A 24,003-nucleotide genomic window follows, 5' to 3' on the forward strand; every position below is an offset into this window, starting at 1 on the left:
TAGGAGTAATTTTTTTAATGACAACTTGTTGCTTTTCTTTCTTCACCCTCCCCCTTAAAGTTTAAACATTTAATTGCTCGCTTCCTGGCTTCCCAGTACAGAAACCAAGCATATTTTCCTCCTACAGGAAATGTTCCAATTAGGAAGATTTGTAATTGGTAATCAGCTGTTTCTTTAAGTTGATTTTGCTCTTGAAAAAAATGTTGCAGGGCTATGAAACGTCAAGGGTATCCTTAGCGGCATGCACTTCACTGACCTCTTTCGAATCTTGTGCTTTCTAATTCTCTGCAACCAAGGGAGGTAGGAAAAACAGGGCAATTATTTAAATAAATGCTGGAGTCAGGAGCTAGGTGGACAGGTTAGTAAGGGCACCAGCTTTTCACCTGTATTGGGGTGAGATGGCTTTGGTCTCAAGTGACAACTACCTTGAAACAACCTTGTCTCTAATCACTGTGTCTGTACTACAGAACTGAACTGCATATAACTGAACCAGTTGGATTAGAAACCATTTATATACAAATGGTTCAATGCATTCACACTAGCCATACGGATTCAGTTTAACACTACTTGTGTATCCACCAAGGCCATGCTAAACCATTCATTTTCAGCTGAAATGTTCACAGGCTACCCATCCTAAAGATCATAGCACATCCCCCCACATCAGCTGATTCTGGGCAGATCTGGCAACGTGATTGTGGGACAACAGTGGAAATTCACTAATCTACAATTACGTTGTCACCGAAACAGTTCAGATTGAAATGGTTTAGATGAAAACAGTTCTTAGTCCGGCTGAAAGCAAGTCTGGTCAAAATGGTCCTTGGAACTCATGGGAACACTTTTGTACACGAACGTGAGGTGTTTTACAAGTGCTCTAGGGGTGAGTTGTTCTTGGAATGGCAAATGTCTCCATGGTACACAAGACTTAAGAACTGGGAGCCAGGATACCTGAGTTCTATTTCTATCTCTGCCACTGATGATGACTATCTTTGAGCACTAACCACACCTCTCTGTGCCTCTGTTTCTCCTCCCATCCTTTGTCTATCTAGACTGTAAAATCTTTGGGACAGGAACTCTCACTGTGAGTTCAATACCGTGCCAATGGGGGCCCCGAGCTTGACTGGCACTTCTAGGTTCTATTGTAATAATAAAAACAACAACTATGAATATGTGTAAGGAAAGAAGTGTTCAAGGCACATATTTAGAGGCGTTATATAATTTGGCTACTCAAGCAGTATTTTACACAGCTGTTTTCCTTCAGATCCTCTCACTTATCTATCTTATAATTTAATGGTAAAAATTTATTGTTACACAACCATTTATTGATACAAGATGAGGAAGAGCTTGACTGAAAGAAAAAGCATTAATTAGATATCCGTTTCTGCTATTCAAGTGAATGTGAATTATAGAGGGGGGGTTTTATTGACTGATCATCGCAGTCAGATCAGGCTTTATCCCCATAATAAATGAGAGTTTTACCGGAAAGAGCTTCTACAATTAAGCCATAAGCTTTTATAGCAGTGCCGGCTAACACCACTTTAGCTAAGGGCTGTCAGCATGTCCATTATGAACTCAGTTTTTCAGAGGATTATAACTTGCCTATAAAATTTTGCTCCAACAAGAAAGTTGGCAAACAAGATCTCTGCCTCAGGGAGCATTCATACGTTTAAAATTATAACAAAGATGCTTTAAATATAGTATTGTGTGTATCTGTATATATGAGCCTTGAAAATTGCAAGGAAATTATACCAGTCCAGGCAGAAGATCTATTCTTATGCCTTTTTCCATTGTTACTGATTCAAAAACAAAAACTCAACACTAATGTTGTTTTATTCATCCATTAAAAAAAAAAAAAACAACACCTACTCCACCTGGGTATGTGGTCCTTAATTTAGTTCTAGGACTCCTGGTTATGCCCTTGAGATTTTATCACCCTAAATAATTCCTCTCCAACTTTGGTCTTAAACTATTAGCATGCCCCATCTTCCCCAAGTCACCACTTAGTCAAGAAGTGCTCACAGGACCAGATGCTGATAGTGTGGCACATACAGAGTTACCTACTACCCAACAAACAGCCCCACTAATTTCAAGGGACCACTGGGCGAGTAAAATCCCACCCAATGAGAGTAAGGGTCTGAGAATCTGGCCCGCATTATTTCACTCTATTAGTAACACTCCCTCCCACCCCCAATCACAGTTGTTGCTCTTTGCTAAACGTCTTCCAATTTGTCAATATCCTTTCAGTAGTGAGGTGTGCACACCTGACGGCGAGACTGAAAGCACAGCTCCGCTAGAGCAGTGTATAGACAGACTATTACCATTCTGGCCCCTGGCATGATGCCTCTCCATGCTAGGTGACGAACTTTGGATTTCATATCTATTTTGTAATCTTAATTTTGCACTTTCAGCCTAATTTTTGTGTTTTCTGAGAAAGCTACAATTTTCTCTTCATGGGAGTGGGTTTCATCCCATGCTAAATGGACCCAGTCCATTTGGAATCTATTCAGTTTTAAAAGATTCGGTTAAAAGTTGTTTATATTCGTAAATAATTTATATGGTTTGTCAATCAAATTGGACTGTTTTTAAAACGGTGTTTTTCTCTCCCTCCTTCCTGTATGAAAGCCCTGAACTTACTCTCCAGGAGAAACCGTAAAATTGACTATACACAAAATAATCAATTAAAACAACAGAGACAAATATTTCTCTCTCTAATCTCCTTCAGTTATAATAACCTTAGGTACAACCTGTTACAGCAGAAAAATGTTCAGATAGAGGGGTTTTTTTAAGCTGTTTCCCTGTTAGTGTCTGTTAAGCATCAAGTTCCTGTAGCCTTATCTGATAAGTGTTTGGGGTTGTTTTAAACATGAGAGCATATTTTACTTCCCACATTATGCACTGTCAACTCATAATATGAAAGCTAAGTGATGTCTAATTATAGCTGGTCACATACTTTAATGAAGTTACTAAAGAGAAATCCATATTTTAAAACGAATGTTACTTTTAAAGGCGTACTCTGTTCCAATTCTGCACTCAGAAACAGCCATGCAACTTCCACTCACTGCATCAAAATCCGTGGGAGTTCTGCATGCACATGTGAAGATAGAATCAGGACCCTTTTGTTTATTTTGTTTTTCAGAACCAGGTTTATTCAAGCAATTTAGATCTCAAGACCACGTGCTCAACCGTGCGCAGTGTCCGTAATGGAACATCCCACAAACGCAGGCGAAACTCAAAATGTGAACTTTTCTGCAAGCTGGAGAAAAGTCTAGATCAGGTCAGATTGATTTAAGATTTGGAGTGCAGCCTCCCAATCATGTGGACCCTGAGGAACAAGCAGCAGGGAGAGACCCACTCCCATGCAGGCCAAGATGTCCAAGGACTGCTACCTCCTTGCTGGCCTCCTTCCTTTGAGATCCTTGTCACCTATCCCCACTGGAAGAGCAGTACAGCAATAGAGTGGAGTCTCCAGTCAGTACAACAGCAGCAGGAAAGTTGGTTCTAGCAAAGTGAATTCCGTTTTCAAACCGATAAGATTTACAACTGGGTATCTAATGGAATAACAGAGGCTCAACCACGGAGGACATCTCAGTGAGCGCCTGCTCCCCTGCTCACCCCATAAGCCTGAAGAACCGCAACCCTGTGGAGCTCCAACACAAGAGCTTCGTTAGGAAGACTAGGATTTGGGGGGGAGGGGTGCAGGGGGAGGGAAAGAGATTAAAATGTAGGCCGCATCTGGTTCCCAGCTCTGTGCTTTAATCACTAGAGCCTGCTGCTTCTTCTCAGTAGAATGCTTCCACAACAATGTTCATTTCAGAATCAATTGAAACCATTAAGAAAATAGAGCTAAAGCTGTAAAACTTCCAGATGTGTATAAATAGGACTGTTTCCAATACAACTTTTTTTAGAACAAGCTTGATTCTTGTGCGACTTCGTGAAGAACAGTTATACTTGTGGTTGAGATTTTCGAAGCTGCATCTAAGGGATTTGGATACTCAATTCCTATGCATATTAATGGAAACTGGGCACCAGGATCTCCTAGGCAACTTTGAAAATCGCAGCTTGGGGTTATTTTTTTAAGGACCCAGACTACTCCTCAAGCACATGCTAAAGTCCCATTGAAGTGTTCTAAGTTAAACGCATCCCGAATCAGGACATGGATCCTCCAATGTACTGGCCAGCTCCTTGAAATGTGCTCACCATCCTTTAACTCCCAACAAAGACCATAGGTGTTCAAGATGGTCAGCGCCTCACAAGAGGTGCTCAGCAGCTTCTGACACTGGTCCCTAGAACATTGATGTGGTTATCACACTCTAAATGGCCATTCCTGAATGGTGCTTTAATAGAGAAGTAATATGTTAATTAAATCCCATCCATTAGAAAAGATTTGAGCTCCTCATATGGTACCAAAATATCACACTGTGAAAGCAACTGTGCACTCCTAAACTCCTAAATCTCACATTGCCACTGTATTTATTCTGTTTGCTCATAAAGCCATACTTCCACATAATTATCAGCCAAACTAAATCAGTCCACCATTCCTGATAGGGTAACCAACTCGCCTTCAGCATTTTTCTTTTAAGCTACTAGACTTTCTGCGTAGATTTATTTACTCTGACAACTCTGTTCATTTGATATTTTGTAAAGCTGGATATTAACAATGCCAGAAAAGCTTACAGAACTTCATGTGAGTTATCACCGCACAGAAGCATGCATAAATAAAATCAATTGTTCAAATACAGTATATGGGAATATTATTCAAAAGAAATGTGGCACAATACATAGATGGGTAAATCCTTACTGACTTCATTGGGAATTGGAGCAAGTGAAAACTAAAAAAGAACTTCAGGATTTGGGCTAGAATTTTTCTAAAGTTATGTCTATGTTGCACTGCACACTACTGGTGGCAGCATGGGGAGTATATGTAGCTACACACCACAATGAAAGGCAGGTGGTGGCTACATGCATCAGTGAAAGGCTCTGGCAGTGGGAAGGTAGCAGAAAAAGGCCCCAGCAGCTGCCCCCAGCCTTTCCCTTCCCCACTGCCTCTCTGTCAGAGCCTTTCCCCACTACCATCCCCAGAGTCTTTCCCTGTGGTGGAAAAAGTTAGCCAAAGACCCATTACCAATTGATGGACGTTTCAATCACTGCCCTAGAAATGAGCAAGTGATACTGACAGTGCCCCACTGTCCAGCTTACACATGGATAACATTTTCCAGGGGGAAAAACAGTTGCCAATGGATTTTTCAGATTGCTTCTCAAAGCATTTAAATCCTTGAAGTTGGAGTCACTGGCAGAGGAACTGGCCCTTAAAGTCTTCAAAATAATGACAAACAGGCACTCCCTAGCATTTGCCACATGGATTTACTATCTCTTAAGGGACATGATGTAAGAGCCTGAACAGATTGATTGCATCTCTTTAAACTGGATGAGGAATCTTGTGAAAACAATATATCAGCAAAGAGAAGAAAAAATAGTTTAATCTATACCAGTAACTTCTAGAGAAAAAACACATTATTCAATGGAAAAGTTCACGATTTCATAACTTAGTTATAAGTAGTGTCCTTTGTTTAAAAAAAAAAAGCATGGGGGGAGGACAGCAGTGGGGTCTGTCTGGGAAGAGAGCTTCATTCATTAGTATATTTAGAGCCTTACATTTGACATTCAGTTTGCACTATTTTCCTTTATGAATAAAAGCTGTATTGAACAACATATGGAGCTTAAACCAGCTTGAGATCACTGCCTATCACGCTGACCAACAGTCACATTGTTTCCTTCTACTCCTCTGTCTGTCTGCATCCATCTGTTGTCTTTTGCCTTATACTCCAATAGCAAACTCTTTGGGGCAGGGACAGCCTTTTTGTTCTCGGTTTGCACAGCACCCAGCACAGTGCGGCCCTGGTCCATGGCCAGAGCTCCTATGCACCTACCACAACACAAATCATTAACAACCACCACCACCACCACCATCATCTTTTAAGGCACTGGTGCTCTGACAACTACCCAAACTACCAAGAATTTCCTCTAAAAGCAAACACGTAAGTTACGGCCCATACAACTGGAAGATGCCTACTTGACCGAACCAACTCAAATATAGCCTCCCCACTGGCCACATCAAAATCATGAACCACGTCTCTTGGCTTCATCCCTTCGTGTCCCTTTCAAACAAATCACTGCAAATCAGTTTGTTTACCCACACTCATTAACGGTGAAATGCATAAATGCAGGAGTAACAAACCAAACTAAAAGACTGTGTTCTTACAGGGGGAAAAAAAAGTGGGTAAAAGCAGAGGCCAAAGTGATGCTTCCAGAATACTTCCATATTCTTACTAACTTCTGGTTAGTACCATAACTAGCTTATGGAATACTTTAAAACCAGTTGTTCTCAAACTGTTTTGAATAGCTGTATCACGTCACCAGGCTAAGCCCTTAACTGTAAAAGTTTCCACCTCATCCCCTTGATTTAGGAAAACTCACCTACGCTTGCATTTTGCTAACTCTATACTGAGCCAGACCACATGCAATTCAGTGGATGGCAGGCAATAGCAACGTATGGAAATGCGTCACTAAGGTAAGAAGGGTAAGTGTATTGTAGATACCAGTGACTGGGAACTTTGAATTTAGGGCCTAATTCAGCTCAATGAAATCAATGGAAATGGAGGGTTCTCTGCACCTCTCAGGATGCAACCAGCTACACCTAGCTAATTATAATGCAATTGCCTTCCTGGCAAAAACCAAGCGTCCACAGAAATCAAGAAATTGCCTTGAATAAATCCATCAAAAGTTCTGAGAATGTGTGTTCAATAATACTCACAGAATTAATTATTCCTTTAAGTGCTTGGAATCCTCCAGTGACAGGGAAGACTTGTTCTTTTGTATCAGCAATTTTTTCAAGCTTTGGAAAACAAACACAAATAACTTGGCAGACCAAACACGTTGCACAATATTTTTCAGCCTGAAAATCTAAACGTCGGTCTAAAAGCAACAGGCTCTATCATTCAGCAAGAGAATGAAAATCCTAGATCCCATGGATGTTCTGGCCCAGAGTTAAAGAGAGCAGTTATGTTTTTTCTGAGCAGGAGTAATTGCTGCAACATGACATGCAGCTAATCCCACTGTATGGTAACCACTCAAATTCAAATAAAACCAGAGTAAGGGGATCCCTAAATACAGACCATTTCAGACAATCATTTTACTTCTCTTCTTGGAGTGGAGTTAAAAATCAGCACTAAAACTAAGAGAGAGAGAGAGAAATGGTGCAAACATTCTTCTTCCCCGTTTGCTTCATCTTACTTTACAAAGTCTTTCCCACATACCCTTTGTTTAAGGTTCCTTCTGTACACTTTTCCATTTAAAGTCCAAGTCTTCCTACTCCATTTACATCTGCTCTATAGTGCTAATTCTGCAAAGGATCAGCTTATATGAGCACAAGACCTAAAAAAACAATAGTCTTTCTTTTGTTTTCCAAAACAAAGACTATTGTCCCCTGTCAACTCAAAGCTTATCTATAGCCACTGTACTCATGGAAGCTGTGGTCCGAACTGGTTAACATTTGAATGGAAAGTTTACCTAAACTATCTGATCCAGGCGGCAATCAATAAGTGTAATTAATTTCTGAGAGATCTTTTCTCTAATAGAACAGTGGCATCCACTCATTCTTTTTACTTCTATTAATAAGCAAATGTCTAAGTATCTACTTCCTGCTCTGGGGAAGATATTGCACAGTTCCAACATAAGTAAAGTACATTCATCTACCACAGTGATGGCTGCCTTATAAAAACTTGAATTATGACATTAAATTAGTAATAACAACAATGCACTTACTTGTTCTTGTTTAAAATCAAGGACCCCAACACAGTAAACTCTAGCCCCTAAACTTCTGGCCTTATTTGCCTGTTCCAAAATAGAATGAAGAAAGAAATACACTATTTACACACCAGGCTATACACACACAAAAACACAGCCGAATGGAACAGACAGTTGCAGTTCAGTACTCACCTCTTTTTCTGCATACAAGGGGATCTGACCATCCAATTTACCATCTGTCAAAGCAATTATTATACTGGAGAACTTTGAGCCTCCTGCACCCTCAATTTGTTGATTTGCCTGAAAATGAACAATAATTATCCAGTTTGCAGTCATACCCGAACTCATAACCAAAGTGCTTCTACTACATGAATGCGGCCCTCTGAAATAATCCAAATAAGACTGAATGATCAAATCCATCCCTAGAACTCACCTCTTCAATCAATCCCCCGTCTCCCCTTTACCTATCATCCTTTCATTAATTTACACCAGAGTTGAATCACGGCCTTGGACTGTAACTTGTTTAGGCTAAGGAGCATGACCAACATTTTCCAAAGTTACTAGTGACTTTAAGAGCCCCAGTGTTTGGGTCCTCAAACAGACACACATTTAAAGCGGCATGATTTTCATACTCTGCAATTTCTGATGATCATGTCCCTTTAAGGGGTCTCACTTTCAATATTGCAAACCCCAAACCTTCAAAAATCATTAGACAGGCTCCAAAATATAATGAAATCAGATTTAAAAGAATAAGGTTTTTTTTAAACAACAAATTTGGGGTTCTTTTTATTTGTGTTCTAATTTTTCAGCCCTTTAGGTCACAGTGTCAATCTTTTCCCCACAACCGTGATGGCTAGAAACTTACTTTTTCTTTTTGATGAAAAGTTAGATTCTCACGGATTCCCTGGTCCTCAGGACCTGGGTCTTTAAATTAAACATCAAATATTGTGAGACTCTCAATACAATTACAAGAGTTAACAACACTGCCAACTGCATACCCAAACATTAAGGGAGCTAAAATCACTAGTCCTATGGAATATTTTGGCCTCTGTCTTTATCTATGTTTGTAAACAAACATGAAAATTTTAGATGCTCTATTAATGTTCTGTAATAATAATAGCAACACTATAAAGCTGTGGTTATTTACTATACTCAATTCTTTAACTGTTATACAGTGTTAGTTACTTATTCCATATGGGAAAACTAAGGTCCACCTCTTGACTCTAGGAAACAATACAAAAGAAACTCTATAAGGCAAACCTCACAGGATTTCCAAGCTCCTACAAGGGTTTTTTTCTCCTAACAGAACAATCTTTGCTTGAGTAAGGGCCTTGGGATTTGGCCTTTAAAGACTATTGGATATAAGATCCAGTAACAAAAAAAATGCATGCAAAATGTTTTAAATGCATATTGGTTTGTTGTTCCTTCAACAGGGCATTCAAGTCATAGGAGAACAGACTTTTATTTCAATTATAAGAGTATTAACACTTACTAGTTTTAATCCTTCGTGCATGTATGTATCACCAGCTGGCTTTACACTACGTAAATTTTTAAGGCCTTCCATGATTACATTTCTGCAAATAATTAGAAAACAAGACCAAAGGTTGTTCAATCAATAAATTATGCTAAAAATCACATTGACAACTGGTAAAACTAATATGTTTTGATGTTCTGTATGTCCTATTGTATAAAAAGGCTACAGCGTGACCCTGAAATTAAAACATGCCAAAATAAAAAATCATTTCAGCTCATGAACATTCATAGATTCATAGACTCTAGAACTGGAAGGGACCTCGAGAGGTCATCGAGTCCAGTCCCCTGCCCTCATGGCAGGACCAAATACTGTCTAGACCATCCCTGATAGACATTTCTCTAACCTACTCTTAAATATCTCCAGAGATGGAGATTCCACAACCTCCCTAGGCAATTCATTCTAGTGTTTAACCACCCTGACAGTTACGAACTTTTTCCTAATGTCCAACCTAAATCTCCCTTGCTGCAGAGACAAATTTAAAACCACAACGAAAGCTGTGCTTTGGCAACAAATATGGAATGCCTAAGTTACGCTACGCTTTGGGGACTCAGAAAGAGTCAGATCCAAGAGGAATGTTTCCGATGGAGCTTATACTAAAAACAAAGGTCTGTGCACCAACTCTGAAACAGTTCACTGGAAATGGTGTCATACTTTTAGAAGTTTACTTAGCTTGCTTGCCTGCATTTACTTAGCTTCCAGGCACACACAAATTAAAAACGAACTCCACCAAGATCCACAACTTTATTTCTGCAAGCAGCATAATGGAATGATATACCTTCATAAATACTGACAGGAGGTCATTCATGAGCCGGAAGGTGCTAAAACAGTATTACAATAATTAATTAAAGTCCGTTTTCTAAATAAAATAAAAAAATCTGTTCATTCTTTCAGCATCTGTAGGATGTTCTTGTGGTTAAAGCAATGAACTGCGATTCAGGAGAGCTGCGTTCAATTCCTGGCTTTGCCATAGACTGTGTGTGTGACCTCAGGGAAGTCATTTAACCTTTATGGGTTGCAGTTCCTCATTTGTAAAAAGGGGACAACATTGTTTCTCTGTTTTACTGGAAAACCGAAAGAATAAATCTACCAATGATGGTGAGGTACTCAGATACTATGGGGACGGGGCTGTGGAAGCAAGTAGGCAGAAGTAAAGGAAATGTTTTGAATGCAGTCAGTAGTAGCAAAACTCAAAGGATTAAATTAAGAGGGCCATAGCCTCAGGGTCTCAGTCAGTTTTCACTTGGGCAAACTTCTAATGAAGTCATTTGCCCTCGTAAGGAGACTGTCATATGGTCCAGAATGCACAGAACACAACAAATACAGATGACAATGAGGGAGAGCGAGGGATTGGCTAGGAAAGTATTTCCAGACTGCATGAAACCCTTCCTTAGGGCAGACAAAGAAAGAAAGAATTGGCACGCCACCCGGTCCGAATGCCATGCACAAGTAATTTGTTCCACTGATTAAGTTTCTCTGTGTTTAGAAGCTTTACTCCAGAAGTACAATATGTAGATGTAAATTTCAATTTGCGTTCAGCAACTGATATCCATATTGACAGTTGCAATTGCAAAGGAAGAGATTCTGTGTTAAATAGATGGACGAGAACAAGTTACGTAAGGCAATACAATCTGTTTGATCCAAATATTTTACATTCAGCATCTATAGAAACAACTTGAAACTGATTATGTCTGAATGCAGATTATAAGCCACATACTTAATGCTTGCCAGAAATGAGTGGCAGCATGTCCACAGGCATTAATGTTCTGCTTGCCAAGAAACAAACAGCAGCTGAAGTTCCAGTTTCTGAAACAGATTTCATATTGCAAAAATAGCTCTCGAACAATCAGCTCAGTTTTATCCAGTATGTCTCATGACCAGGCCTCACAGGACACTCTGGCACCTCCAGGCCTCTTTTTTACAGTTGGTTCTGGTAAAATCTTTGGCAACAAAAATTGTCACTTCTGCAACAGCAGGGAGCAAGTCACCATCTATCTTCCAGTAGCAAAGCAGGCATTGTAACAAGGGGGTTCATGCTGCCATCACCTTCCCCACCCACCCACTCCCGTACTCCCAGAATTATCCAGAAGTCTGCGCCTCTCCCCAGTTCTGTACCTGTTGCTGTAGCCCTCAGACGCTCCCTGCCCTGAACAATTTACAATCTTTCTATGTGTTTGTACAGTGCCTACCATAGTGGGGCTAGGATCGCTGGTTGGGGTCCCTAGGCCCCGCTGCAGTACAAATAAATAATAATCATAATAATGAATTATAGAGCTCTGCAGGCCTCTCTTATGATTTAAGTCACACAAAAGGTGTGACTTAAATCAAAAGGGGGGGGATCAATCCGTTCACTACAGTCTGTACCTTGCAGCCTGTCTGTGTTTGGGCTGAATGATTACAAATATAACATCTCTTCTCAATTCAGCATATGTGCTGCATCACACCTCTGTCTTTTAGAAAAGGCACATTAAATCTATAATAGCTACCCTGTCTGTTCTTTCTTCTGTGCTTCATAATTACTTAGATAATTCCTCCACAAGCAGCATAAAGCAAGTAACACCATTCTTACAAGGCTTCCATCATGTCTTGTCTAACCTAGATTGTAAACTCCTAAGGTCAAGGACCATCGGTGAAATCCTGGCCCTACTGAATTCAATGGGAGTTCTGCCATTCACCCCATGTCTTTCCTCTCTATGGTCTCAGTTCTGCTTCCCTTTCTTATGGTGAAAAGAACTCTTCCAGGAGTACACCCATTTATTTCAGCGGGTCTATTCATGAAATCAGGTGCTATTTAATATGAGTAAGGATGGCTGAATCAGGTCTGACATAAGATTTAAAGAATACTGTTCACAGAGGAGCCAAACTCTGCACTCATTGCACTGCCATCACTGGGACTGCGTGGTGTACGACTCAATTCAGAATTTGGTCTAGACAGTCTAATGATGCAACGGTACTAAGCACTGAGACCCAACGTAAAATAAACTACAACATACCAGCATCTGTCATTAGCTGAGCACACACCTTGACTTTCCCTCTTTAGTTGGTCTAGCGTAGCTATGCAACTCTTCATGCGGACTGAATTATTACATGGTATTTATCAGCTGAACAGGTGCTGACAACACTGGAAGCCCTAGGCCAGACAACCCAACTGCTACTGACACTGTTTTTGACACCGTGCATGTAACCCTGCCTTGATACAGTGCTGAAAATGGTGTCAGCAGCCAGTGGCCTGTCCACATTAGGGCTCTGATTGTAGCTAACAAGTTAGCAACTTTAAAAAAGTCTTGCTAATGAAGACAAGACCATAGATGGTACTCTGTCAAGATACATGGCCTGATCCAACACCCATTAAAGGCAATGGATATTACAGACTTCCATCAACTGGATCAGGCCCCTACAGGGATATGGCACATAAAAAGAAACAGACTGACTTCGTAGCAGGGACCAACTTCCTTTGCATTGGTGTGAACAAATGTATTTCTAACAGGCACAAAGAGATGGAACAAAATGTTTCTTGATAGTGATGGAGAGCACATCTGAAAAAATATGCTGAAGAAACTGCTGAATGCCAGTTCTTGCTAGCGAAAGGCTCTGCCCTTGGAAATTAATACTGCTCAGGTCAGCGTTGGCTGGAATTGTCTGCTGCATAAGCCTCAGGTCACACAAGTTAAATTCGACAGAGGATTACTCTGATTTGTGAACCTGAGTTTTCATAAAAATTGATGAAGTTTTTCGAATTGGGGCTCTAAGTTCTTTTAGGCCAGTTCCAATTTCATATTTATTTACCATCCCACTCCGGCATCTTGCATTATTAGTCAGGATAGCTTGAGTACATCACCATCAACAGGCTTTTGAGAGTACACTCTGATTCCCAATAAGTACATCACCCAAAAATGTGCATGAGGGATTGTCAATGTCTTCTCCAACAAAATGCAGCCGTGCCACAAAATTGCTATAATCCAACAGTTGTATTAGGAAACTAACACATACTTGTTGAAGGAAAAAATGTGTCATTTGACAAAAACAGGGAACTTTTATCCCACATCTGTGCACAATATGCTCCACGCGCTACCTAGAATAACCCCTGCACATCTCCCTCCTCAGCTGAATCACATAAATTAATGAGAACCTCTCTACCTACATGTGCTTTTTACACATCTTAGCTCAGACAATAAATGCAAACTTCCCACAAAACTCCCTTCCAGCAGTAACTGGCCAATTTTCAGTGATGTGATACTATGCGTTTCTACTACAACATTTGGGGCTCATTTGTCGTCTCAGTATGAAAAAGGTGGGTAACTGGAAAATTAGGTGCATCTTCTGAATGTTACACGTGCAGCACAACAGTCTGTATACTGCTCTGGCCGGCTTAATTCTGGCAGACCTTCCATGCTAAAATCAATATGTGTAAAGTTAAACATGTAGAAATTCTTTGCTGGGTTGGGGCTTGCATGTATTCATGACATGCATGTGCAACAGAATACGGAGAGAAGCCCATTCCGGCACATACCATAAAAGCACACGTAAAGACTGGGGGCCTGATCCTGTGATCCTCACTCATGCGAAGCATTCAGTAACAGCAAATGGAGTTCTGCCTAAGTGAAGACAGCAGGATCACACCATACATATGGCCAAAGGTCTGAGTCAAACACTAATTATAGTTGGCAGAAGCTAAGATATGGAAACCACAGTTATATCTAGCAGCACAAAGGCAGCCACAGGAGTATACAAAGTCTATTATGATGCCTGTATCATGTGCTTTTCCTAGCCACTGGTTTTTGATAAAATTATACTGTTCTGTGGCTAAAGAGGATTTTAATGTCCAAGGCTGTCCATATGGCACTTCTCACCAACACAAAGTTCCCGTTAACTTTAGGTTTTTACTTCTATGGTGTGTTCATACCATGTGTGTCAATACAGTTGAAATATGTTGTAAAAATCAGCATGAACTGTACTTTGTAAAGGATTCGCATTCGACTCATTAAAATACAGTCAAACTTCACTGACTTGAATGAATGACTGGAAATTCGTTGTGGTTTACTGAGATTTGTGAATTAGCAAGTAACAAAACACAATTCATAACAAATCAAAGATACTGCGTCACTAAATGGTACTAAGTCCCTGATACTGCAATGTGCTGAGCCCCTCATCTTCTGCTGGAGCCGATGGGAGTCAAAGACGCTGAGTTGTTCTCAGCTGTTGGACCCCTTAATATTGAGAATCAAAGTTTTTCAAAGCGTATCTGCATTAAAAATCTCTCTACTCAGTCACGTATGTACTGTTACTGTGATTACTACCCATCTGCCTCATCTTCTTTCGCAACCCCCAGTGAATCACAAAAGGGTAATTTTTTTCCTGTATTTGCGTGCACCAATGTCTCAGGAAATATTGGATGACAGAAATGAAAGGAAGAGGAACTCACGTATAACGAAATGTGCTCCTCCAGAACTCTCCTTTCTAGAACTGATTTTCATAGAAAAATATCTTGTAACTCCTTCACACGACTGAGAACATATTACACCGACTCACTGAAACAGCACTTGTGCTTATGTGGAAGGATGCCAAAATTCTGCCTAGGCATTCAAAATAGTGTGAACTACTGTATCAGTCGTGACTGTCAGTGTTCAGGAAGGAAAATGGCATTGAAAAGAATTCAGCGTCCATTGAAATCAAGAGAAAGAGACTCCCATTGACTTCAACAGGTGCTGCAGCAGGCCTAAAACGCCATCTCCTGCACGCTCTGAAGTAATTTAGAGTTGTGATTTATAACCTCACACCTCTCTACATCCGCCCATAGCATAGACCAAAAATTCAAGTCAAGTCAATTTTTAAAGTCAGACCACTTTTTCAGCTGCCAAAGTATGGATTTAGAAGAATAATTTGAGGCACCCAGTTCTGCATATCTTGCCTTATACCTCTGGCAATAATGTTGTTTTCTTGACTTGCTTATTTATTATAAAAACCAATAAACAAAGTGAACATGATAAATCATGCCTTAGTGCTACACAGCACGCTGACTCAATTGCAAGGAGGCAGAGAGAGAGGAACGCCTCATTTCAGCCCCTCACAAGTTGTGTATGTGGCTTTTTAATTACTTCACAAATTGTTCATAATCCAAGAATTGTTCCTTATACGATTTGAAATGACCTGCCCACCAGCATTTTCTCAAAGTACTTAACTGCTCTGTTTTGGGGCTTTTCATGCTGTTTTGACATGATTAAAAAGGCACGTGTGGGAAAAATATCAGAGTTTTCAGTAGTTTGACATGAGAGCAATCTAGAGTGGTGACCCTTGAAAACACTGCAATGACTCTCTGCAGGAAGCAATGTTCTGTAATGTAGATTTCCTGTTGTTTCTGATGTGACTTTTTCTATTAGTTCACTTTGCAACAGTCTTGCCTTCTAATGGTGTATTTTTCTTTTCTGTTTCCTTTTTTTTTTCCTTCCTAGCTTTCCCTGACTTTCCCAGAGGTGGTCATTTTTTTCTTCCCTTTGAAAACAAAGCAAGCAGTCTCTTCTTATGCCAGCATGGATATGCAAATCAAATGACAAGAGGTGCAGCAAACAACTCCTCAACCCTCTCTTCAACTCACGGCCATAAACAGCAACTACAAGGTCCATCAGACCTTCACTGATTCAGGGTGGTCGCAGATACCAGCTAATGCCTATTTGGAAATCAATAATATTTTTTTCAGAATTTTTATTTTAAAAAAAATCTTGGTTTTATGTACCTTTTCCATATCAAATGTAACATTTATCAGAGACATTAATTTAATGTAACAAGGTTTGTCTTGAATGCAGCATTTACACAAAGCTTCTGCATCCGTGGATTTCAGTTTACAAAGATGAGCAAGCATCATTATCTCCATTTTGCAAATGAAGAAACTGAAGCATAGGGAGGTGAAGTGATTTGCCCGTGATCACACATCAAGATAGTGGCAGAGTTGAGACAAAGAACCTAGATCATTTGACTCCCTCGCTCGTTCCGACTTAGTGGACCATCCTTTGGGATGTTCACAAAACTAAACCCAGACATGAACTGTTGCCTTATGATTCTGAGGTTTCCATACTGGCTGCCCCTTGAAAGTATTGCTAACATCATCTGATCTAGTAAAAGCCCTAAAGAAAAGGAATAATGAACCAACCTGTCTCCAGTTAATGGCATAATGGCCTGTGCTTGGGTGGAAAACACTATGAAGGATAATCTCATCCGGGGGCTTTTAAAGAAAAGAAAAATACATTTTAGACAAATGAAAAGAAAGCCTTGTACAGTATATCCATCCATCATCTTTTTGCCTTTCTTTATTAGCATTATTTTCATCATCCTATTTCCAAAGCACACACTTTCAAACTACAAATCAAGAATGTGCAGAAGAAAAAAGGAACTCATAAGCTGTTTACTTCTTGCCCTCAGACCTTTCTCGCCCTGGTGTTCTGCAAAATGCAGAAGCAAAATTATTGTTTTCTTTCTTGCTTTATCATAGGCGGTAGATAAACACAAGTTAAACTGAGGTATTTAACCTCAACAATTCATGCACAGAACTGCAGTTTGCATATTGCAATATAATGAGGCTTCACATTTTTAAGGCATGCATGTACATTTTTGTACTCACCTAACTATGGGTGCATATGCAACTCAGGGATTTGCACACACCCATTTTTGCACATGTGCAATTCTAATTTATGCACATGCACTGGCTGTTAAGGGCATTTTTGGACCTGTGCAAAAGCAAGCTTACATTTTAAAAGTTTGGGCCTGACACAATTTAAGACTTTTGACCAAATTCATATCAGGTGTGAGAAGGCACAACGCTAGTAATATTAAAATAGCAGCACTCACTTGTTCCAGGTCTGAATTTGGCTATTTCATTTCAAACAAAGTTTAATTATCTGCAGTTTCTCAGTGAGCAGGTTCCAATGTTCTTCAAAGATATTTGTAATAGATAAAAGCAATTCTCTCAAAAGGATTATTGGGCAAATGTATGCCATAATTAGCAATACAACCTAAACACAAATTTAGTAAGGGAGCAATCTTTTCCCTTGATGTATATTCCTAACGCCCTCTCATGTTAAGAGTAATTATACAACACACATCACTTGAAGACTAGCCCCTCCTAAGACTGATTGATGCTTTTGATAGCCAACACAGTGACATTTGTAAAATGGGTTCTAACAGCATCTCACCTCTTTTTTTTTAAATCATAACATTTTAATGTATAAATGTATCTGAGAAATATACACTGACAATTATTATAAGATTCATAATATTTGTGTGGCTATGTGAATGTATTAGGCCAACATTAATAAGGATAAACATCAATATAATTTGAATTATATTTTAGTTCATGTGTGTTAATTTTTAAAACTTTTTGTTTGATCACAAGTATCAGAGAAATTATAATGTGAATATGTGACAGATCTGCAGCATGTTACTTTGATTTAAGGCACTGTCCTAGTCCTTCCACGGATGTTTTACCTGAGAAAAGACAAAAAACTCAGGCCCTTAAGTCCATTTAGTTGTCACAATCAGTTGTCAAGCAGATAACACAATGCTTTCAGTCTGAAATACTTTGGATAACATAAGCAGCTAATGAAGATCACAAGAGAGATCTTTTCATTTGAGATGTGAGTCCTTTGAGTTACCTCGGAGCTATGAATGGATTTGACTATTTGAATCGGTCATTAAGAAATACATAAAATATCCTCTTCATCAAACATCCTTTATTTCATTTCACTATCCAAGCATTCAGACTCTAGAGTGATGTGTGGGAGCAATATACCTACATACATACACAGTCATAGGCATGTAACACAGGAAATAAATGTGTGATACTACTGCTGCAGGCCTACATCCTGCCAACCAATCAAAATGGAAAACAGATGCACAGCTCACAATGGTATCAGCTAATTTTTAGAATGACCCTGTTCAATGTTTTCACTGCCTGCTGAACTGAACAGCCTCAGACAACTACTAAACAATTCTCTGTTGTTCTTTCCACAACTAATATTTTTAAATTTAAAAAAGTGTGTGGGGGGGTCTCACTGTCATGTATAATAAGGGCACTATTTACTACTCAGGCAGCATAAAAGAGCCTTAATATGGGTGTAAATCATTTAGAAAATCAGGCTCATATATTCTGTGTTCTTCAGTTGATCCAGCCAGACCAACAGTCTAATCCAGCTGTTGCAAAAGGGAGTGTCACTTGGCTGCAGAAGAGGATGCACCAGTGGCTTTGTAATGAACAAACACACCCTTTTTTCACCACTAACTGAAAGGAAGAATGGCCAAAGCCTCTTCAGAGTTTCTCTCTTTTTTAAACTTACAGAATGATTTTCAACTTTGTCACCCAGGCTTCTTTTACATAAAATGTGACCTTAGCAAGACGGATGGAAGCAATATTTAATTACGCAACCCTTATTCATGTCCTCTTCATTAGCTGGCCAAGCTTACAATTGCCTAGTGTATTTCATTTTCCACAGGAAAAAATTAACTCCCATAACATCCTGTATTCTGTGGGTGGTTATTTTTTTTTAAAGGAAGGTGTTTCATTACACTACTTCTTAATTTAAACAAAAATATAACAAGCCAAATTGTAACAGCAACATTTGTGGGAGGAGAAGAATTGTTATTTATAAATAAAGTTTGTTGCATATATTGAACTGGTGCAAACTTTAAACACATGCCTGCACTTGAGATGCAAAAGTGTTCCCTTACTTTTAGTCTGGATCACATATTCACTTTAAATTTCCTGATACCTTTATCGTGACCTCTAAAGTTAGGATAACGCTAAACAATAGATGCAAAGAAATAATATATCAGAATCCACTGATATTGTTTATGGGAGAAGCAATGTTAAAAAATAATCAAATCAGATATAAGAACAAATTAAGAATCCCATATTTAAAGATGCTTGCAGATTAACATTTTACTAAATTGTAAACATGGTGACATCATAAAGTGAGAGTTTATTGTTCAGTTTATCTGACCACTAGAGTTCAAATGCTTTATATGCTTATGAAAGGTTTACAGCTGATAACCTTCCATGAGGATTTGTTTTGTAACATACCCCAGTATCAATTAAAAGCAGAAGCTTCCAAAGGGAAAACATACCTCACAAATCTGTCTGTGAGTTGTTTTACAAAATCATAGATCTCAACCCAGTTCTGTGCTACACTCCCAGATCTGAAAAGAAAACAAAAAAACAGATTAGTATGTTTTAGTTCAGGGAAAGCAGACAATAAAGATTACAACTTAAATACTTCCATCCATTTATTTTTTTCAGGGGGAGGGAGACAGGAATAGGTATTGCCATAACACATTACTACATTATTTCAAATGATCTCCAGCAGGTTCATGGTAGTTTTGCCACATCATCTTCCTGTGACAATCTGTCAATCTACTGCATAGCATGATGCATTCAGCATACAGCACAATACAGGAAGCTGCACATGTCAGTTTTGCTATAATGTGCTTCTCTGTGATTCCCAGGTCCACAGATTAAAACAGAGACATTCACTCTCGCAAATTGAGGCCTGCATCTCGCCTCTACCTTACCACTTTGCCTGCGGCACACTATGAACAAACTTTATCCCCCCCAAAAAGGAGATGGCAGGAGATGCAGATAACTAGAGCTGGTCCAAAAAAAAAGAAAAATATTTACGGCACAGTCATCTGTCAGAAAACGCAGTTACCGGGAGTTAAAAATCAAAACATTTTGTGGGAACGTGTCAGTTTCAATTAAATTTTCAATGGGAAAAGTTGAAATGATTCACTTTGATTTTCTCATTTTGTTTTGATAATCATTATTGTTTATGTTACTATAGCGCTTAGTGATGGACCAGGCCCCTTGTGCTGGGCACTGGACAAACAGAACAAAAGACTTGTCCCTGTCCCAGAGAACTTACAAAGTTGAGATGTTTCAATACAGTAAGAATGTTTCATTTTGACATTATTGTTTCAATTCATTTCTTTTATACTGTTATCACTTCACTTCTCTCACACGTGTCAACTCCTTTTCCCAGGTAGGTCAGAGGAGCTCATGATTCTTTGCCACTCCCTCCAGCCCCTGGCACAAGCTGATAGGTCTTGGAGTTCCAGTCGTTTTCTCTTCAAACTTCTCTTGACAGAGTCGTTCCGTCCCATCCTTGGTCTTCCACGTCCTTTCTTGCTGTCTTCATCCTCCCACGCTCTGCTGTTCCTCGTTCTCCCATTCTTATCACATGACCAGCCCACCTCAACCTTGCACTCTCCAGCCTATCGATCACTGAGAATCCCAAGTGCATCTTCCCTCTCATTTCTTCCATGCACACTCCATCTACCCTCATGCCTGCCATTCTCCTCAGTACATTATTTTCTACTACCTATATCTTAGAATCATAGAATATCATCTTATCTTCCATTTCTGTAAGGTCCACCGTTTCCAAACCAAACACACGTGGCACACACTTTTCCATTGTTTGTTAGTCAGTTGTCAGTTCTACAGTATTCCTGCTGCCCATGCACATTGGATTCTTCTTTTCAGTTCTCCAGATCTCTCTCTGATGGCACCAAGTGCACCTCCCCCAAGTAGACAAATTCTTTCTTATGATTCAGCTTCTCTCCTGAATCGTCAATCAACAGGTCTTCTTCCTCTTTCTCTACTTGAATAATTTCCGTCTGTTTTGTGCTTACTTTCAAACCATGATCTTCAAACACAGATGCTTTTATATGGCGTTAAAATATTAATTCAATATTATATTTGTGTGTGGTATTTAATATTGTATTAAAGTGTAATGTTTTGACATTATTGAAACAAAAAATGTTTACTTTATAAAATGAAGTATTTTGACATTATTGAAATGGAACATTTCAATGGCTCTGAATCAAATTTTTTCAGAATTTTTATTTTGTGGGAAATTTTGGCTTTTTGTTCTAGTTTGGACTGAAAACAAATTTCAGAATATCAGAATTTTCCATGGAACAGACATTCCATTCTTTGACCAGTTCTACTGATAGCCATTTTCCAGTAAGAGGTCAGACTGCTCTTGGCAAAAGAGAATCCTCCTCTCTTTCACTGAAGGCCACAAGGCAGATATCCTCACCACCTTCCAGCGCAGGCAAATTCAATCCTCCAAAGACAATGCCAAACTGAATTAATTAACCATCTACAGCCACTTCCCCATACACCCTGTGGTAATCTCAAGAGAACTAAACACATAACCCCTCTTCCACTGTTTATTCATCACATTTTGCTATAACCCACTGACACACAATATAGAACGTAACCTCACCACACACCTGTTCACCCACACACAGAGACACAACACCACTCACACATCTCACCTACAACAACCCACAGATACATACCATGCCTAACAACACAATCCATGCAGATACATACACACAAACCCCGCTTATGCTCCACACACAGATACAACCCCAACACCTCACCTATACTCCACACACAGAAGCAGGCACAAACCCAACCTCCACATGCACACCCCAACTACACCCCCAAACAGACAGACACACATACACACAACCCAACTACACCCCATACAGATACCCACAACCCAGACAGACACACACCAACCCAAACAGAGACTTCCACCGACCATCTATTCTCCACACACACAGTGCAAACCCAACCTCCACATCATCATCCCACCTATACTCACACAACACTCCCCACAAAGAGAGACCCCTCCACTACACCTCCATAAAGAGACACGTACCCCAATTACACCCCCATACAGAGACACACGCCAATTACACACATCATCTACATCCTCATATAGAGACACCCCATGTAGCCACAAGCCTTCCAACTACACCCCATACAGACACCCTCACCCTACCTACATACACACCAACTACACCCCCATGCAGACACACACACACCCCTCTACCCCTACACCCACAGGTGCTGAACTTAGGGGTACTGGGGGTGCAGCAGCACCTCCTGGCTTGAAGTGATTTCATCATATCCAGGATTTACAGATTGGTTCAGTAGCTCTCAGTACCCCCACTATGCAATTTGTCCCAGAACCCCAACCAAGAGAGACACACACCCCACCTAACCCCCCCACTCCCATGCAGAGACACACACACACCCCAATACACAACTACACCCCCCCCCCCCGCAGAGACACACACACCTACCCCCTCACGTGCGCTCACACCCACGCTCTCTCCCCAGACCCAGTGCCGCGGGGGGAGCCCGCCCGCCCGCGGGCCCCACTCACTTGTCCAGCACGAAGTACAAGTCGAAGGCTCCGTGGCAGGAAGGCTCCTCCTGGGCTCGAACCGCCGCCCCCGGCAGCAGCAGCAGCAGCACCACGAGCCAGAGCAGCCGCGGGGCCGCCCGGCGGGGCCCCATCCTGTCCGCGCTCGGCACCATCGCGCCTCTCCGCAGCGCAGCTGGGTCCGGCCGCGGCAGGCAGCCCGGGGCGCTCCGAGGACAAAGGGAGTTGCGGGAAACTCTCGGCGGATCCCGGAGGAGGCAGGATCCCCCCGCCCCGAGACAACGGGCGCTGGCTGGCAGCTGCTGCGCTCCTCCTCTTGCCTCCCTGGCCGGGGGGCTGCCCGGGTGCGCGGCGCTGCCCGCCTCCGGCGCTCGCCAACTTTCCTGGCCACACGCTGCCGCAATGGCGACCCCACGCCGGAGTCAGAGCGAAGCGCCTCCCCACAACAAACCGCGCTGGGACTTTTCGGGGTGGTGTTTGGCCAACAGCCGCCTTCCGTGGCCTCCCCGGGCTGTGACTAATGTGCACTAGCGCTGGCTCCGTTCGCTTCGGACCCCCCCGGGGCACTGATCACCTCGGAAGAAAGGAAGAGAAAACAAACAACCGCAGCCAACTCCTCCTGGAGTCTCTTTGAAAGGGGTGGGGATAGAGAGTGACTGAGCCTCTCTCTCTCTCTCACTCACACACACACATGGACTTACAAGGGAGTAATTCCAGGATCATCCCAGAGGCGCCTGGCTTTGAGTCAGTTGCCAGATTTCAAAAATATATAAAACCACGGACTGCAAAAAAAAAAAGTTATGACTCTGCTTTTATTATTCACATCAGGCTGAAACTTGACCTCACAAGAGCCCAGCCTCAGGGGGCTGGTTTGCTTGATTTTCTTTTTAAAGTGGTGCCATAAATAAAGCAGAAGTCAGTTTTTTTCCACTCCCAAGAGAACAATTTTTTCTAAGGGCTCCATCCTGCTAGGTGCTGAGCACTGTGGCCCTGATCCTGCAAAGCATTTAAACCAGTGTTCAAACTGAAGCAAGGGAGTGCTTAAGTACCTAGCTAGGGCAGGTCCTGGAGCGGACAGTACCTTGCAAGACCCAGGCTTAAAAGCAGAGCTTAACTGTAATGGGAACTGCAATTGGTAAGTGGCACTGCACAGAAAGGATCTGGGGTTTTCACTCCGCTGTCAGTGCAATTTCATGCTGTCAAAAAGTCAATCAAGAGTGCAACAGTTGGAGAATTATTTATTTTTATTTCTATTCTAATAACAAAGGGCGTCTGTTTTAATAGCAAGGCTCTGGACACTCCTGACCTGCATTTTGAACAAAACACTAGAGGCGTTGACAAGCCCAAGCATTCAAAAATCATGGAGGGTTTGGTTGGTTTTTTTTAAACTAATTTTATTTTCTTTTATTTTTGGCTTCTGAGCCTGTAGGATTCACATTTTTAAGTTCT

At 40.8% G+C, this 24,003-nt stretch overlaps 1 protein-coding gene across 2 annotated transcripts in view; it reads right to left on the minus strand.

Annotated features, from left to right (window-relative positions):
• Positions 1–23,280, minus strand: part of ANTXR2 (ANTXR cell adhesion molecule 2) — a 164,849-nt gene extending 141,569 nt beyond the window's left edge. For both annotated transcript variants that reach the window (XM_039541826.1, XM_039541825.1), the window contains exons 1-7: positions 22,555–23,280; positions 19,442–19,513; positions 16,476–16,547; positions 9,293–9,374; positions 7,993–8,100; positions 7,819–7,887; positions 6,809–6,889 (exon numbers count right to left, since the gene is read on the minus strand). In XM_039541826.1, coding sequence (XP_039397760.1) covers positions 6,809–6,889; positions 7,819–7,887; positions 7,993–8,100; positions 9,293–9,374; positions 16,476–16,547; positions 19,442–19,513; positions 22,555–22,709 — 639 coding nt within the window. In that variant the 5' untranslated portion in view covers positions 22,710–23,280. The remainder of the gene's footprint in view (positions 1–6,808; positions 6,890–7,818; positions 7,888–7,992; positions 8,101–9,292; positions 9,375–16,475; positions 16,548–19,441; positions 19,514–22,554) is intronic.
• Positions 23,281–24,003: the final 723 nt, after the last annotated feature.

This window comes from Mauremys reevesii, linkage group 5, assembly GCF_016161935.1.
Source record: "Mauremys reevesii isolate NIE-2019 linkage group 5, ASM1616193v1, whole genome shotgun sequence".
NCBI classification, from domain to species: domain Eukaryota; kingdom Metazoa; phylum Chordata; order Testudines; family Geoemydidae; genus Mauremys; species Mauremys reevesii.